Source organism: Wolffia australiana, chromosome 3 (assembly GCF_029677425.1).
Source record: "Wolffia australiana isolate 7733 chromosome 3, ASM2967742v1".
NCBI lineage: Eukaryota > Viridiplantae > Streptophyta > Magnoliopsida > Alismatales > Araceae > Wolffia > Wolffia australiana.
Window position 1 is genome coordinate 501,880 of NC_135837.1, and position 15,468 is coordinate 517,347.

Genomic DNA, 15,468 nt, shown 5'->3' on the forward strand with positions numbered 1-15,468 from the left:
CCATTTATTTATTAATTTTCGTTTTACACACGCAATGATGTGTCTTGTTTTGATTGGCTGGCACATTTTAAATATCTTTTTTTGGGCTGAATTTGCGAGCGCCACGTACCCCCTGGCAAAAATAAAATCCAAAAGAAAAGATTAAAAAAACATGAGAGGTACTTATAACACGCATCTAAACATGTGTTCTTCAAAGCACGGACGAGTAAAATGACGCCACATCACCGCTCGTGCGTGCACGTTGTATGCGCTGTGCGGACGGTGAACTTACCTCCTGGTGGCCCCCCTCATCAAGCGTCGTCTGATTCTCATCCGATGGTCGTAATGAGGCCACGTCGATCGCCCGATTTTTTGCGTTAAAGTCCTTCCTAAATAGGGAAATTGCTGCCTGACTTTGCCCACAAATAATTCATTATATGCCCCTTCCTCATTCTCTCTCCTCTGATTTTTCCTGAAATTACAAAAATACCATGACAGTTTTCAATTAAATCCCTGAAACTTTTACATAATTGTATCTATGCCCCTGTCGAAATGACCGAGAGCCATTTTTAGGGGTATAATTGCAACAAGTATTTACGAAAATCCCCTCGAAGTTTGAAAATTACTTTAACACTCATTTTCCCCTTATAATATATCCTTTTCCTCTTTAAAAATTCATTTCTTCCTCAAATAAATCCCAGAAAAATCCAATAAAATCCTAAAAAATCTAGACAATTGCAGAAAATTGTAGAAAATTCAGTAATCTATCCCCTCACTAATTAACCTCAAAATTAAAATTTAAACCTTTTATTTTTATTTAAAAATTATTTTTTCAAGCTTAAATAAATCCCAAAAAATTCATAAAATTAACAGAAAATAAGGGAAAAATCAAAATTCACTTTGAAACATTAATTATGTGTAAATATATGATAACAACCCCATTTTAACTCTTTAAATGCATAAAATTTTGCTAATAGCATGAAATAAAGACCAAATTTATGGTGTTATAAAGTTGTATCCCTTATACTCTTTGCTATTGTGAATTATTGAAATTGATAATATGTCATTATAATAAAAAAAATCAAATTGTTGTAGACCTTCATTTCATGTGCAATACTCACCCACTTGTAACTCGTCTAAAAATTGGTAATTATAATTCATGCATAGTTGAACCAATACAAAAGTACATTAATCCATTTATGATTTGGACATATCTATCTAACACATTATTAATCATCACAAATATCATGTTACTTTTAGTAGTAATTTCATGTGTTTTATGTACCTTTTTTTCATTGAAATGATCACAAATGCAAGTTATTAAAGCTTTAAATGCTTTAGTCTTTTATAAATAAATTCAATTTTTTCTTGATTTGGTGGAATTTTAATATTTAACTTACATTTATTATAAAATTGAAAAAAATACTTATCATAGTTTTTTGAAAATTTTAGGGCTTTATTGTATTTCAAATTGGTATTTTGATTTTTATGGATTTTTTGTTATTTTTACGAGATTAAAGTATTAAATAAAATATAAAATAGAAATTTATTTAGATATTTTAAATGTTTTTTTTTTACTTTTCCACTCTTAGAATTATATGTCACTCTGGTAACCCACCACACTAATCGTAGGAGAGAAAAACTCGGAGGGATCAGATTGCTTCAAATTCAAGCGATGAAATTTAATAATCCAATATGAGTTTGGGTAGTTCCATCTTTCTCTCCTCCATTCATCCATCTTAGATCTATAAGTAGATTCCCCATCCTTTTAAAAATGTCTCCCTTGGACTTTGTTTTTCGATACAATTATCAAAGTTATATGCTCATTCAAAATATTGTTTGGATCTATTTTTGCCCTCCAAGAGCGAAGGATTGAAAGAGTCACGTGACTCATTGAACACATGACTATGAGATTAGTGTAACCAAGACACGCACTTTTTTCCTCTTTCTATGGTTATCTTCACTGATAACCTACATTTCCACCATCACACACTCCGCCTCTAACTCCATGTTCATTGGCGTGTATTATCCTCCATATCTGTCACACCAGCAATGATAAAGTCATCATCACTCAACCCTGCTTCGTAGCTCCTCAGTAGACGTGGTCGTTCTGTTCTGATTGTTCGAATTGGTGCGAATTGCGCATTCTGTTCGGATTTCCGAAAAGAACAATGTTGAAAACGAACAGAACTTCGCACAGACGGCTGTGCGGTTCGCTTTGTGCGAATTGCGCAAATTTTTTTTAAGGTTTTTTAGAAAAAAGCCTCCCTCCTTCTCGTTCTCGTTACTCTCAGTCTCCCTCCCTCGTTCTCGTTCTCACTGACTCTGAGTGACCTTGACCCAAAGTCCCAGCCTCTCGTTCTCGTTCTATCGCTCTCTCCATCTCTGCTCTTCAAGAACTGAACTGTACGTCTCCTGATGGGATCTTCTTCCTTTGCCATGTTCTCGGCAGCATTCCTCCCATTTATTTTCATGCTCATCGCGGGGTTGAACTTCGCCGTGTGGCTCATCCTCGGAGGGAGAAGAAGAAAGTTGGACATTCAGGAGCATGGGCCGCGGGGCTATCCTCTGGTGGGGGGCTTGGTTTCCTTCAACAAGAACAAGCGCTGGCTTCTGGACTGGTACACGGAGCTGCTGGCCGAGTCCCCCATCCAGACCATCGTCGTGGCCCAGCTCGACGTACGGCGCACGGTGGTGACGGGGAACCCGGAGAACGTGGAGCACATCTTGAAGAGCAGGTTCGAGAATTACCCAAAGGGCAGGCCGTTCTCGGAGTTGCTCAGCGACCTGCGTGGGACCGGCATCTTCAACGTCGATGGCGAGCTATGGCGCGCGCAGCCCAAGCTGGTGAGCCACGAGTTCAGTGCGAGGATGGGCAAGGCCGCAACGGAGACGGCGCTGGCGGCCGCGGTGGCGGGCGTCTAGTCCCCGCGCTGGCGGCGGTCGCGGACGGCATCGCCGCTGTATGTTGGATTTATATCCTACGAATGGTCTAAGAGGGGGGGTGAATTAGACCAATCCCTCTTTCCTAATTTACTTATTGTACTATTATTTTTTTAATATCTAATTATCTAGAGGGAAGAGGTGGACACCCAAAATTTTTATACAGGTTAGGGCTAATCCCTTACTCCTGTCCCGGGGTATCCAACCGGAGTTATAATATGTCCCTAACCAAGTTTATAGCCCCCCAAGCTAAAACCGCCTGGTAATAGGGATACACGGATACCTCCTATCTAGAAAATTGAAAAACAAGAATGTCCTTGAACCCCCTTAGCTCCTTTTAAGGAATCCTTGCTTTCACTTCTTCTCCACTGGACCACTCAAGTCCTTCCCAGCTTCCAAAAATCGCCTTTAGTTGAGGTAGTAGTTCTAGTCTCACAAATGCTGTAAGAACTCTTGAAATGATTCAAACAAAATGTCTTCCACGTTCCTGAGAAGTTAGCTAAGAAACAATATCAATCTCAACAAGAAATTTTCACTTCTGCACCAGAATTATATTCTCTAAATTCGGATCAAGTTAACCCAGAATTTAGGATTAGCTTTAGGACAATAAAATTTTCAAGGTAAGGATATTGAAATTCACAACAGTTGAAATATTCAACTATCACTGTCTTAAAGTTCAATATGAGATAAAGGAGTTGTAAGACACAGATTTAACAGTCAAGAGTTTTAATACTCAGTTCAAATTTCTGAAAATTGAAATTGTAAAATTTCAAAGTAACGATTTTATCTTTTGATTTCAAATACAAGGATGTTAAAATCTGCAGAATCAACAGTTATTTTAGAAGTCAACTTTGAGATTCAGAGATTTTAAAGAGAAAGTTTAACAGTTATGACTGTAGGATTTTCTTTGCAATTCAGAGATTTCAAACTGAAATTTTAAACAGTTATGAAGATAGTATTTGATTCCCACTTCAGAAATTTAAGATGAAAATTTAACAGTTATCAATGTAGGATATAAAATCACACTTCAAAGAGATAACAAAAATTTCAACAGATCTCACTATAAGATTTGATTCTCAGTTTAAACAATTTAATATTCAATTTAAAATTCAATCTCTGAACTGTCGATCTGAATTTTTGTTCTCTTGAAAAACGATTTAAAAATGATGTTCAGAGATTTTGATTTTAGAAACAATGTTCTGAAATTTTATTTTAAAAACGAGGTTCAGAGATTTCGATTTTAGAAACAGTGTCCTGAAATCCAATTTTACAAACAATGTTCTGAGATTTTGTTTTTAGAAACAATGTTCTGAAATTTTATTTTAAGAACGATGTTCAGAGATTTCGATTTTAGAAACAATGTCCTGAATTTCAATTTTTCAATAGACTGATGAATCAAATGATTCAGAAAAGAATAACAAGAGATGAATTTCGATTTTTCAACAGACTGATGAATCGAATGATTTCTAAAAGAATAACAAGAGATGAATTTCGATTTTTCAACAGACTGATGAATCAAATGATTTAGAAAAGAATAAACAAAAAATGAATTTCATTTTTCAGCAGACAAATGAATCTCGATTTTCCACAGATGGAGAGATGAGCGATTTTGAAAAACAATAACAGAACAATTTCGATATTCAAAAAGACAGAGAGATGAGATGAACGTTTTTGAAAATCAATAACAAGCAGTTTCGATTTTCAAAAAACAGAGAGATGAGATGAACGATTTTGAAAATCAATAACAAAGCAGTTTCGATTTTCAAAAACACACAGAGAGCGATGAACGATTTTGAAAGATAACGACAGAAGAAATTTTGATTTTCAAAAACACAGAAAGAGAGATGAACGATTTTGAAAGATAACGACAGAAGAAATTTCGATTTTCAAAAACACAGAAAGAGAGATGAACGATTTTGAAAGATAACGACAGAAGAAATTTCGATTTTCAAAAACACAGAAAGAGAGATGAACGATTTTGAAAGATAACGACAAAAGAAATTTTGATTTTCAAAAACACAGAAAGAGAGATGAACGATTTTGAAAGATCAATAACAGAAGAAAGAAAAGAAAAACGAGCCTGATTATCAGCTTGAGAAATCTGATCTTTGGAGCTGTACTGGAGATTGATCTATCTTCCTTGTCGATTTCTTGTAAACCTTTTTCTTCACCAACAGACTTTCTCTATTTCTGGACTCTTCTTTCTTGCGTTCAGCCTGCAATTTTCTTTCCAACCCGATAGCTCTTTCATCCCCACTTCTCCCTTTTTATTTTACCTCTTTTCTATGCTCACGTTCAAAGGCATTTTTCATTTTACCAAAATGTCCTTGTAACTTTCATCATAACAAAATAAAAACATACATTTTGTTATCTCTTCTCAGTTTATTTTGAAATTCATAAAAACACATAAAAATCTAAAATCTTCACTGTAGACCTTCAGGAGCTCCTTCGGCGGCTTGCCTTCGACACCATTTGCATGGTCTCCATGGGATAGACCCCAGCTGCCTGGGCTCGGAGGGAGGCGATGCGTCGTGCTGGGTTAACGTTCAACATAAGTTATTAATTGAACTGGCCATGTTATCTTTCGTATAGATATGTATATCTCTTGAATATCATCTATAGCTTTAACCACTCTTGGTCTGAAGCTCCATCAACGATGTCGTAGTTAAGCTGATCAAACACAGGAAGACGGAGGAGAACATGAAGCAAACCCAACGGACGGACTTTCTCTCGAGACATGGTGGTGAGCTTCATCATGGCGGGGCAGGACACCACGTCGTCTGCGCAGACATGGTTCTTCTGGGTGCTGTCCCAGCACCCGGAGGCGGAGGCGGGGGCGGCGGACGAGGCTGTGACGACCAAGGGAGAGTTGAATCACGGAGCGCTGAAGGAGATGACGTGGCTGGAGGCTTGTCTGTGCAAGAGCATGAGGCTTTATCTGCCGGTGGCGTGGGACTCAAAACACGCCGCCGAGAACGACGTCCTACCGGCTTTGTTCGGTGGATCTGGTTCTCCTCCTTTGTTTGGTTGTTCGAATTTGTTCGTTTTGTTCGAATTTGTTCGTTTGTTCGAATTTGTTCGCTTGTGCGAATTTTGTTTGGTTGTGCGAATTTGTTTGGTTGTGCGAATTTTGTTCGGTTGTGCGAATTGTTCGAACATTTGTTCAAATTTTCACACATAAAAAGAGCAGCACACCGAACACACCCTTGTGCGGTTCGTTTGTGCGAATTTTCTGTTCGTTTTAAACGAACAGAACAGAACAACCATGTCTACTCCTCAGTGCATGTCTGCTATCATCTCCATCACAAGCGATCTAATATCTCTTTCATCCACTTCGCCCCACTTGCGTCCATCTCCATCAACCGCCATTAAGTGCTGCCAAGGCGTTGACAAATGTATTTTTAATTAGGATTAATTAATATTTTTAATTATAAATTTCCATCAAAATTATGAAAATTATCAATATTATCAATATTTTCTAAGTTTTCTAAAACTATCTTAAATTACTTTTCACTAAAGTGATATCATTAAATTATATTTAATTAATAAAATAAGGGTTAATAGCACGGTACATCCCAAACTATGTCCAAAATCTGCGAGTTAACCTTAGCTTTTTTTTGGCACGGTATATCCCAAACTCACTATGTCGACTGAGATATATCCCGGTGATGGCGTGGAGTCCATCGTGGCTGCCAGGTGGATCTTTGGCCAGATTTTTACCTGGCGGAACCCACCTGGCAGCCACGCTGGATTCCACGTCATCACCGTGATATGTCTACCTGCCAAGGGTTTAACTTAAAGAGAGAGAGAGAGAGGCATTCTAGAGAGAGAGTGAAGGAGAGAGAGAAAGAGGCGTGCTTGAGAGAGAGAGAGGTTCTAGAGAGAGAAAGAGAGGTGTTCTAGAGAGGGAGGCGTTGTTCTCTAGAACACCTCTCTTTCTCTCTCTAGAACACCTCTCTTTCTCTCTCTAGAAACTGCCAAGGGTTTTTTGATAAGAGAGAGAGGCATTCTAGAGAGAGAGGGAGAGAGAGAGGCGTGCTAGAGAGAGAGAGAGAAGGAGAGAGAGAGAGAGAGGTTATAGAGAGAGAAAGAGAGGTGTTCTAGAGAGAGAGGCATTGTTCTCTAGAACACCTCTCTTTCTCTCTCTATAAAACCTCTCTTTCTCTCTCTAGAACACCCCTCTTTCTCTCTCAAGAACCTCACTCTCCTTCTCTCTCTTTCTAGAGAGAGAAAGAGAGGCGTTCTAGAGAACAACGCCTCTCTCTATAGAACACCTCTCTTTCTCTCTCTAGAACCTCTCTCTCTCTCTCAAGCACGCCTCTCTCTCTCCTTCACTCTCTCTCTAGAATGCCTCTCTCTCTCTCTCTCTTTAAGTTAAACCCTTGGCAGGTAGACATATCACGGTGATGACGTAGAATCCAGCGTGGCTGCCAGGTGGGTTCCGCCAGGTAAAAATCTGGCCGAAGATCCACCTGGCAGCCACGATGGACTCCACGCCATCACCGGGATATATCTCAGTCGACATAGTGAGTTTGGGATATACCACGCCAAAAAAAAAGCTAAGGTTAACTCGCAGATTTTGGACATAGTTTGGGATGTACCGTGCTATTAACCCATAAAATAAATATAAAATCCAAAAAAGTAAAAATCGAAGATAAATTTAATTTGATAAATACTTACTCCCTGTGGATTTGACCCTTTCCTGAATTGTGCTCTTGACAAAAATATAAATATTGTCATAAACCAAAAGCCTTAAACCACATTTCTAACCCCAATTTATAGGTCCAATTACTCTTCTTGAAATTCTATTATAAAAACTCAAAGATTATTGATTAATATTAGAGAAACTTTTATTTCAAGCTAAATGATTGATTCAACTTACATTCTCAAGTATAAAATTTTTAATTAAATCACTCAGAGTTGACCCAAAAATAGTGATCATTCATTCATTGGTCAATATCTTGACAGGTCAAACAAATTTGAATTGCCCTAAGACTTTGGGGTTTGATCACGAATGAATTAAAATATTGACCTCACAGGTTAAGTCAACTATGCCCGAGCATTCCTTGAGCATAGTTGATGAGTGAATATATGAGATGGTTTTAAATTTCCAAATCATCCGAAAACTCTCTAGACATGATTTCAATTGGCTTTGTAATGCTTTGTAAATAAGTAGGCAATGGAATGATCATTGATTGAAAAAGGTGCATGCAGACTCATCAAGTTCAAGACCATATGGTAAATTCATTAAACTTTAGACATAAATTTAGACATCAAGATCCATACATAAATTTAGACATAGAGCCAATGGCATAAATATATCAAATACATTTACATTTGTGAATAAAAATACATAATAATAATAATAATTACTTTTATGTTATTTAACTGTGTCTCTTTCTCAGACAGACTAATATGTATTCAATCATATAATCATTGTTATGTCGTCACATAATTAATACTTGCATACTCATGCACATTAGTACTTGTATTATAAATTCCGTGGATTTTCAACTTTAGGATTAAAACTATGGGCACATTTATGAATAAATATACTTTATATTTAAATCTGTGTATATTATGAATACAATATTTAATAATATATTTTTCATTAGATATATATCTCAGACAAAGAAGAATCTATCTACATCACAGAAGCGGCCTTTTTTATATATTTTTATGTTCAGTACTTGCATACTTATGCGCAATGATATTTATATTAATAAATGTCGCATCTTTTCAATCTTAACTTTCAAATACTTGCTTATTTATGAATAGACAATTTTAGTATGACATATGTTTTATTAAAATTTATATATCTCTCTGACAAATAAGAAACTATATCCAAACACAAGCAGGCTTTTAAATACCTTCACATAAACAGTATTTGCATACTTATGTATGACAATACTTCAATTATAAATATGAAAATATGCGCATTTGTGAATAATATATTTGATATTTAACATGCTTTTTGTGTGTCTCTCAGTCTCTATCTATCTCTCAGGATACAGGCAGATGCTGTGACCAGAAAAAGATGGCAAACGCAGAAAGTAGAAACTGTTCCTGCTCGTACAGAATCCAACAGACACCATGCTTGCGATACTTATGCAGAGAGAGATATAATGTAAGAGTCTCATGGATAGAGAGAGACTGCGGTAGAGAGAGAAATAGCGAAATAAAGACGGACGGATCAAAAGATCGATCATCCATCAGCCGTAGTGAGCGAAAAAGCTTTTTCAGTAGATCCAGATTCCCCAGCGGAGGTGCTCAGGCCCCTGCACCTGGCCCATGCAAGAGAAGAGAATAAGCCAAACCTGTCTATCTCTATGCCTATCTGATTATCTCTATCTCTATCTCTATCTATCTCTATCTCGAACTATCTCTATCTCTATCTCTGAATACGACGATGAATATACACTCACCCGCTTCCCTCGGCGCGCTGCACCTGAAACACTCCATCCTACTCGCAAAGTTGTGCTCGTTGCAACCCATCCTAAGTAACCCAAGTATCAAGCAATAATAAGCGAGAGAAATGGATAAAGAAAGAGATAGAGATGGAGATGGAGATAAAGATGGGGATGAGGATGGGGATGGAAATGGAAGTGGGGCAAACGACAGAGCTAGAGAGAGATACAAACAGGAGATAAACATGGAGATGGAGAGCGAGAGAGAGGAGATAGATATAGAGAGAGAAAGAGAGAATAGGGAAAGAGCAAGAGACAGAGAATAGAGAGAGAGAGAGCTATTGAGAGGAGATAGAGATATGGATAGAGAGAAAGCGAGAAATAGGAAGAGAGAGCAAGAGACAGAGACATACAGAGATAGAGATAGGGAGAGAGATAAGTAGATAGCAAGAGAGAGATAGATAGAGACAGAGTGTAACAAGAGATAGAGATAAGTAGAGTGCAAGAGAGGGACGGAGATAAAGATAGAGATAGTCTAACAAGATAGATATATAGGACACATATATATAGAGAGAAAGAGAGACAAGAGCTCACCTGGCGCAGATCCAGTCGCCGGACTTCCACCCGGACCGGGGGCCGCCGCCGCCGCCTACTGGTGCAACGCCGCCGCCGAACCCGCCGGCGCCACCGCCGAAGCCACGGAAGCGGAAGGGGTCGACGGCAGCGAGATCATCCTTGAAAGAGCCGCACTTGAAGCAGGTGGCGCGGCTGGCGAAGTTGTGGTAGCCGCAAGAGCAGTACCAGTCGCCGGGCCGCACTTGCGCGCCGCCGCCGCCGCCGCCGCCGCCGACGAAGCCGCCGAACTCGCTCCGCCCGCCGCCGAAGAACGCACCGAACTCGCTCCACTCGCTCGGCCTCGGCTCGGCGCATCTCTGACACGTTTCCCGCCGGCTGAAGTTGAGATGGCGGCACGCCCCGCAGTCCCAATCCCCCGGCTTCCTGTTCATCTTCTATCCAAGAACAAGACGATCCTACTTATTCTAGCGAAAAAAAACCGTGAAACAATCTCGTTTTTAGCGAGAAACAAGATCAAACAAACGATACCCACCTGGGGAGTTGATCGATTCTTCGTTGTCTGGGCGAGCGAGTTTGAGCTCTGAAGTAAGAGGGGGAGTGCGGGGGATTATTTATAGCCGGTATTTTCGAGGAAGAGGGAGATGAAGAGCTGCGACGTCGTACGGAGGCGACTGTGCATATATTCTTAGATGACGCGAGGATTATGGGGATGGGTCTAATCGTCGTCCTTCAAAGACTCGGCCTGTGCGCCTTTCTCTTCTTTTCATGACCTTTCTCTCTTGGATCGTACTATGCTGACGTGAGAGAGTGAAATAGTTTACTTGAGAAAACTTGCACTAAATCATTGCAAGTCCCCAAGAATGTTGTTACAATTCTCTGTTTTTTTAGGCGTCTTCAATCCTGATAGATGCTTAGTTTCATCCAGCAAATGCAAGGATTAAGTCAAGTTTGATATGTGGATTAGTGCTGTTGGGTGTATGGTGGCCACATGGCACAAAGGACCCTGTTCGTCCAACCATGGGTTGCCACATGGCAAAAGCTGGGTGTGAAAAAATGGGGGATGCCAGGATGGTGAAGCTAATAGACCCGCTTGGAATCACAGTCGAAGAAGAAAAAGAAAATACATGCTTTGATTCAAAAAGTAAATGGAAAGAGTTAGAGAGTTAATGGTAATCATTTGAGACACCGTTTCGGTTTTAAATTCACTAAATTAAAGAAACTATTGGTATGACTTCTTTGTATCAAAACATCGAGAAGAAAATAGAAATTCTAAGAAAGGGTATTAAGCCCTTCAGTACATAAAGCTTCCATTCCAAGAGATGCCACTACATGCGACCTTCTTGGCTTTACTTGCCCTTGCATGGCTGTCCTTGGCCCCACCTGGCCCTTCAGATGCATCCAACTGACTACCGCCTAGGTGTTTTGGTTTGGAAGGGCATTCAATCTCTTCAACCTGAAATAAGCTTAGATATGGGTCACAAGAACGTGACGTGCGAAGAAAAAATTAGGATATTTTAAAATGATATAGACATTATGATAAAATGATAAATCAACTGTTAATTGTGTGTCTTTTAGATGATTTCATACTCATTCATCTTGATTTATCATGTCATCACCTGATTTAACTGAATATTGATATGTCACTTTCAAATTTTATTTTATGCGCATTCTGGGCACTTTTAGCCAACTCTTTAGACTTCTTTAAAGCCAATAATTATTTTACCGATGAATACTTTCTAGCTCCATGTGTGTAGAAAATTTCTTGAACTATATGGCACAATTAACATTGGGCTGGAGCATTTATAGGAGCTAATTTAGAGGGCAGACAAGCCTAAAGAGGTCAAACATTGTTTTAGGCTTTCAACGGCAAATCAAAGGAGTCTGGGCCATCTTCTCATACACACATTTAACAAATAATCTCTGATTAAAAGAGGAAAAAATAGAATTATAATGATAAGCCCTCTACCAATGGGAAAAATGACGCAAAAATGACAAGGAAAGAGAATAGAAAACCAAAGAGGGATATTTTAGTAATTATCAGAAATATATAAAAATCACTTTTCTTACTTTTCCCCCTCATTCTAGAAGTGTTCTAGCAAGTGGCTAGCCAGAAGAACAATGCATTCTCCATGTTCTAGGTTGTTCAACCTGCTTAATGCAAGTTTTTGAAGCATGCACTTGAAAACGCCTGGTTCTTACAAAATATAAGGATTAAAAAATGAATGTAAGCATCAAGGACTCAGGAGGCATGCATTGAGGTTGATAAAACTTTGCTTTCTATTTTCATACCATTCCCTACCCATTTTCCCCCTCATCCTCCCATTTTCTCATTCTAAACACCTATTTTCCCTCCTTTATCTCTCTAGAATCATCTATTCCTCTCTCTACACCTTCATCCATGTCTCTATTTTTTTTGAATAGAGTTTCATAATAAATATCACCCATTTTCAACTTCAAGTTCAATTCCCAACTCGTCCAACGCAATTTCTTCGCTTTATCTCTCTCTATTTATTTCTTCATTTCGACCAATTTCGCTGTAGAATCCATCCCTTTCTCTTTCTATATTCCCACCTACATATCTAGTTCATACCTCCAAAAAATCAAAAAAAATTCCATTACCTAGTCCTCCAGATATATGGTTTTTTGCCTATTATTGCTTCTCGGGCCTTGAGTGGACAACACTCACTATAGGCCAGTCCCAGACACATCCATCTGGCCATCAGTCTATGGAGGAAGTGATAACATGCATTTTTAGTAGCTGAATCTGACCATATTTACAAGTTTATGTGCATTAAATTAATTATATATACATGTTATCAAGCTTAAAATGATTAAATTTATTTTTAAAATGATATTCTTAATTTTCTGCATTTTCATTTATTTTTTGAGAATTTTTCTGACATAGAATCCTTAAAGAATATAATTTTTGAGTCAGAATATATTTGTTATGGAATTTTAGAACATTAAATTTGTAAAGATATGATTTTTCTAAGTTGAAATAAATATTTATTTATATTTTTAAGCCTTTATTTTCTATAATACATAATTTTAGAACATATTTTAACTCCTTTATTATTGCGACACCATGTGTCGTCGCTGTTTGATTCGTTGAACGGTCACCAACTAGCTCAGTTAATGATTGGCTGACACCAATCATTTACCTAAACCATTATGGCATTACAATAATGATACTAGAATGGCATTTAATTATAAGGGATTTGCTTTTTTTGGCACAAGGTGACGTGGCCCAATAAAAAAAGGGATTCATTTTTTGCAATTAATGACACACGGAAACCGAAGAGCAAGGACTAAAAAGTGCCTTTTCTTTTCGTGTTGACCAATCAACAATAATTGTAATGCCATGTGTCATGTAACACATGGCACTAGGTGTACACACGGCGCGCACATATACATGTGGCACACATGAATAATTTTCTAATAGGTCCTTAGGGAGAACGCAATGATGTGGGCTGCGCTCACGTGCCGCCACTTGACACGTGCTTTTAATCAATTATTTATTTTATTTCTTCGGTCTCTATTTTGTCTTTTTCCCTAGGGTGACACGCGGCACAACAAGAGCCGTCAATTGTGGAAGCATCTCAACCAGTCATCGCATTAAATGTTAAGATGAGAAAAAATCCTAACCAAAAAATGTGACGACGGTGACGATGAGAGGAGAGAGAAATCTTTGGATTAAATCAACGGCTCGAACTCCTCCAACTTTCAGGCTTGATATCCAATGATCTACAACTCTGATGGAGCTGAAATGTTAAGGGTGGCTTCAACTTTATGTTCTCTATTATTCAATGGTTTAAATCTCTAAATTGAGCCCCCTATCTTTTGTAAAAAACATCTTTAAGCTCATTTCCTCCTAGAGAGTCAGACTTAAAGAGAGTGAAGTTTTGAAGTGTTATTAGGGGTGTCTTGGTGTCTCTAGTGCCTGGAGAGGTTCAATAAACAAGTAGGGAGGTTGATCTGCATCAAGAAGATGACTTTATCTTGGTGGAATATAGGGATCAAAGGTTATCCTCTTGCCTTACATTGAGTCTTCTTCAATACATTTAGGAAGTTTGTTCATCATCATTATCCCTTACCTCGATCTATCACCGTCACTCATCCACCTCCATCATCATCCATTATCATCCCTATCTAGAATCCACTATTATCCATTTCATATTTCCCCCACATCGTTACAATCTCATCACCTACCCCTCTTCTTCCCTTTCAGAAAATATATATCACTATCTCTCCCATTTTTACCATCATTCTGCCTTATTTTCACTACCTCCATCACCGCATTGACTACCGCCCACATCACTACCAGCGCCACTGTCACAATCTCATTTTGTCTTTCCATATTCCTATATTATAAACCCTAATTCTTAAATTCCTCCTACCTCTATCGTAATCATTATCTTTACCCATTCACTAGCTTGTACGCTAAACGTAACTCTTCTCGACTTCATTTGATTGAGAGAGTTCCTTCCCTAATATTTTTTCCCTGTGGAGATAACCCTTAGTCGTCACTAAATAACTATATTATTTTATGAGTATATAAGTTTATAAGCATTATTGATTGAAATCAATTTCACAATGACATAAATTTACCTTAATTTTGACTTTATCAAGAAGCAGTGGCTCAACAAGCCAGTGCTCCCTTTGTTGGGCTTAAAATATTTTGCCAAGTCTTGAACAGGATGAATTGCCCTTAATTGGGTATAGACTAGTTTGAACTGACCTAGATTGTGACAGCCAGCCCAATTACCTGTTTCCAACTACCTTACGCCAGCTGCTATCGCCCACCATTACCATTGCCACCGTCAATAGCCATGAAAGATAAATAGGGTGTTTTACTCATTTAAAATTTTCCAAAAATCAGAAAAATATAGTAAAATAATACTATGCAAATCTAATCATTCTAACCTCTAATAAATTTCTATACAATTAACCAAGTGCCATATTTTTATTTTTGGTGATAAATTAATTATGAAAATCTATAAAATCTAAAATATATATTCATGCTCCTTAATTCCAAATAAATTCAGGAAAAATCATTTGAATTCTGTTAGTGACTTTATTTGCCTTTCTCCTTAAAATATATCCTAAAAACTATATAAAATTTCATACAAACCAAAAGAAATCCCAAAAAGGTTATTTTATCTTTGAATAAATTTATTTGACCCCAAAAGAAACCTTAAAAACATCAAGAGAATTCTGAAATGTGAAGTGCTTCCTCCCTATGGATCCACCCTTTGCTTGACGTATATATATTCTAGTATTTAAGTGGAATTTTATATAAATATTGTTGTTTAAGTCCAAATTAAAACATCAACATAAACTCTTAAAATTTGACGTGTCACATTCACTATAAAAATATGAACATTAGATTCCACTTTAGAGTCCACGTTATTCTCACGAGCTTAGTATTTCATAGTTATGATGATATATGTAGTCCCCACATGTAACCTTTCTCTTTAAATGTCATTTATAAAACTATGATCTAGTGAAGCACCAGGACCACAACTTGACATGAGTTATTTCGCAAGCAGTACAAGGCATTGAC

The 15,468-nt window shown here is 37.8% G+C and overlaps 2 protein-coding genes across 3 annotated transcripts; one reads left to right on the forward strand and one right to left on the reverse strand.

Moving 5' to 3' along the window:
- Positions 1–2,397: 2,397 nt before the first annotated feature.
- On the forward strand, positions 2,398–6,103 carry LOC144700463 (cytochrome P450 94B1-like). Its single transcript, XM_078571862.1, has 3 exons — positions 2,398–2,903; positions 5,344–5,415; positions 5,629–6,103. The coding sequence occupies exons 1-3, from the start codon at positions 2,398–2,400 to the stop codon at positions 6,101–6,103; spliced, it is 1,053 nt and encodes a 350-aa protein (XP_078427988.1).
- A 2,843-nt stretch (positions 6,104–8,946) lies between these two features.
- Positions 8,947–10,503, reverse strand: LOC144701457 (RNA-binding protein involved in heterochromatin assembly dri1-like). 2 transcript variants are annotated; one of them, XM_078573265.1, is made up of 4 exons: positions 10,438–10,503; positions 9,924–10,339; positions 9,348–9,418; positions 8,947–9,206 (listed from the first exon to the last, which is right to left on the reverse strand). In XM_078573265.1, exons 2-4 carry the CDS (start codon positions 10,334–10,336, stop codon positions 9,193–9,195), a joined length of 498 nt encoding a protein of 165 aa, XP_078429391.1. In that variant the 5' UTR covers positions 10,337–10,339; positions 10,438–10,503; the 3' UTR covers positions 8,947–9,192. The 2 variants fall into 2 exon arrangements, with proteins under 2 accessions (XP_078429391.1, XP_078429392.1); XM_078573266.1 differs by having other exon boundaries at positions 9,924–10,336; positions 10,438–10,495.
- Positions 10,504–15,468: the final 4,965 nt, after the last annotated feature.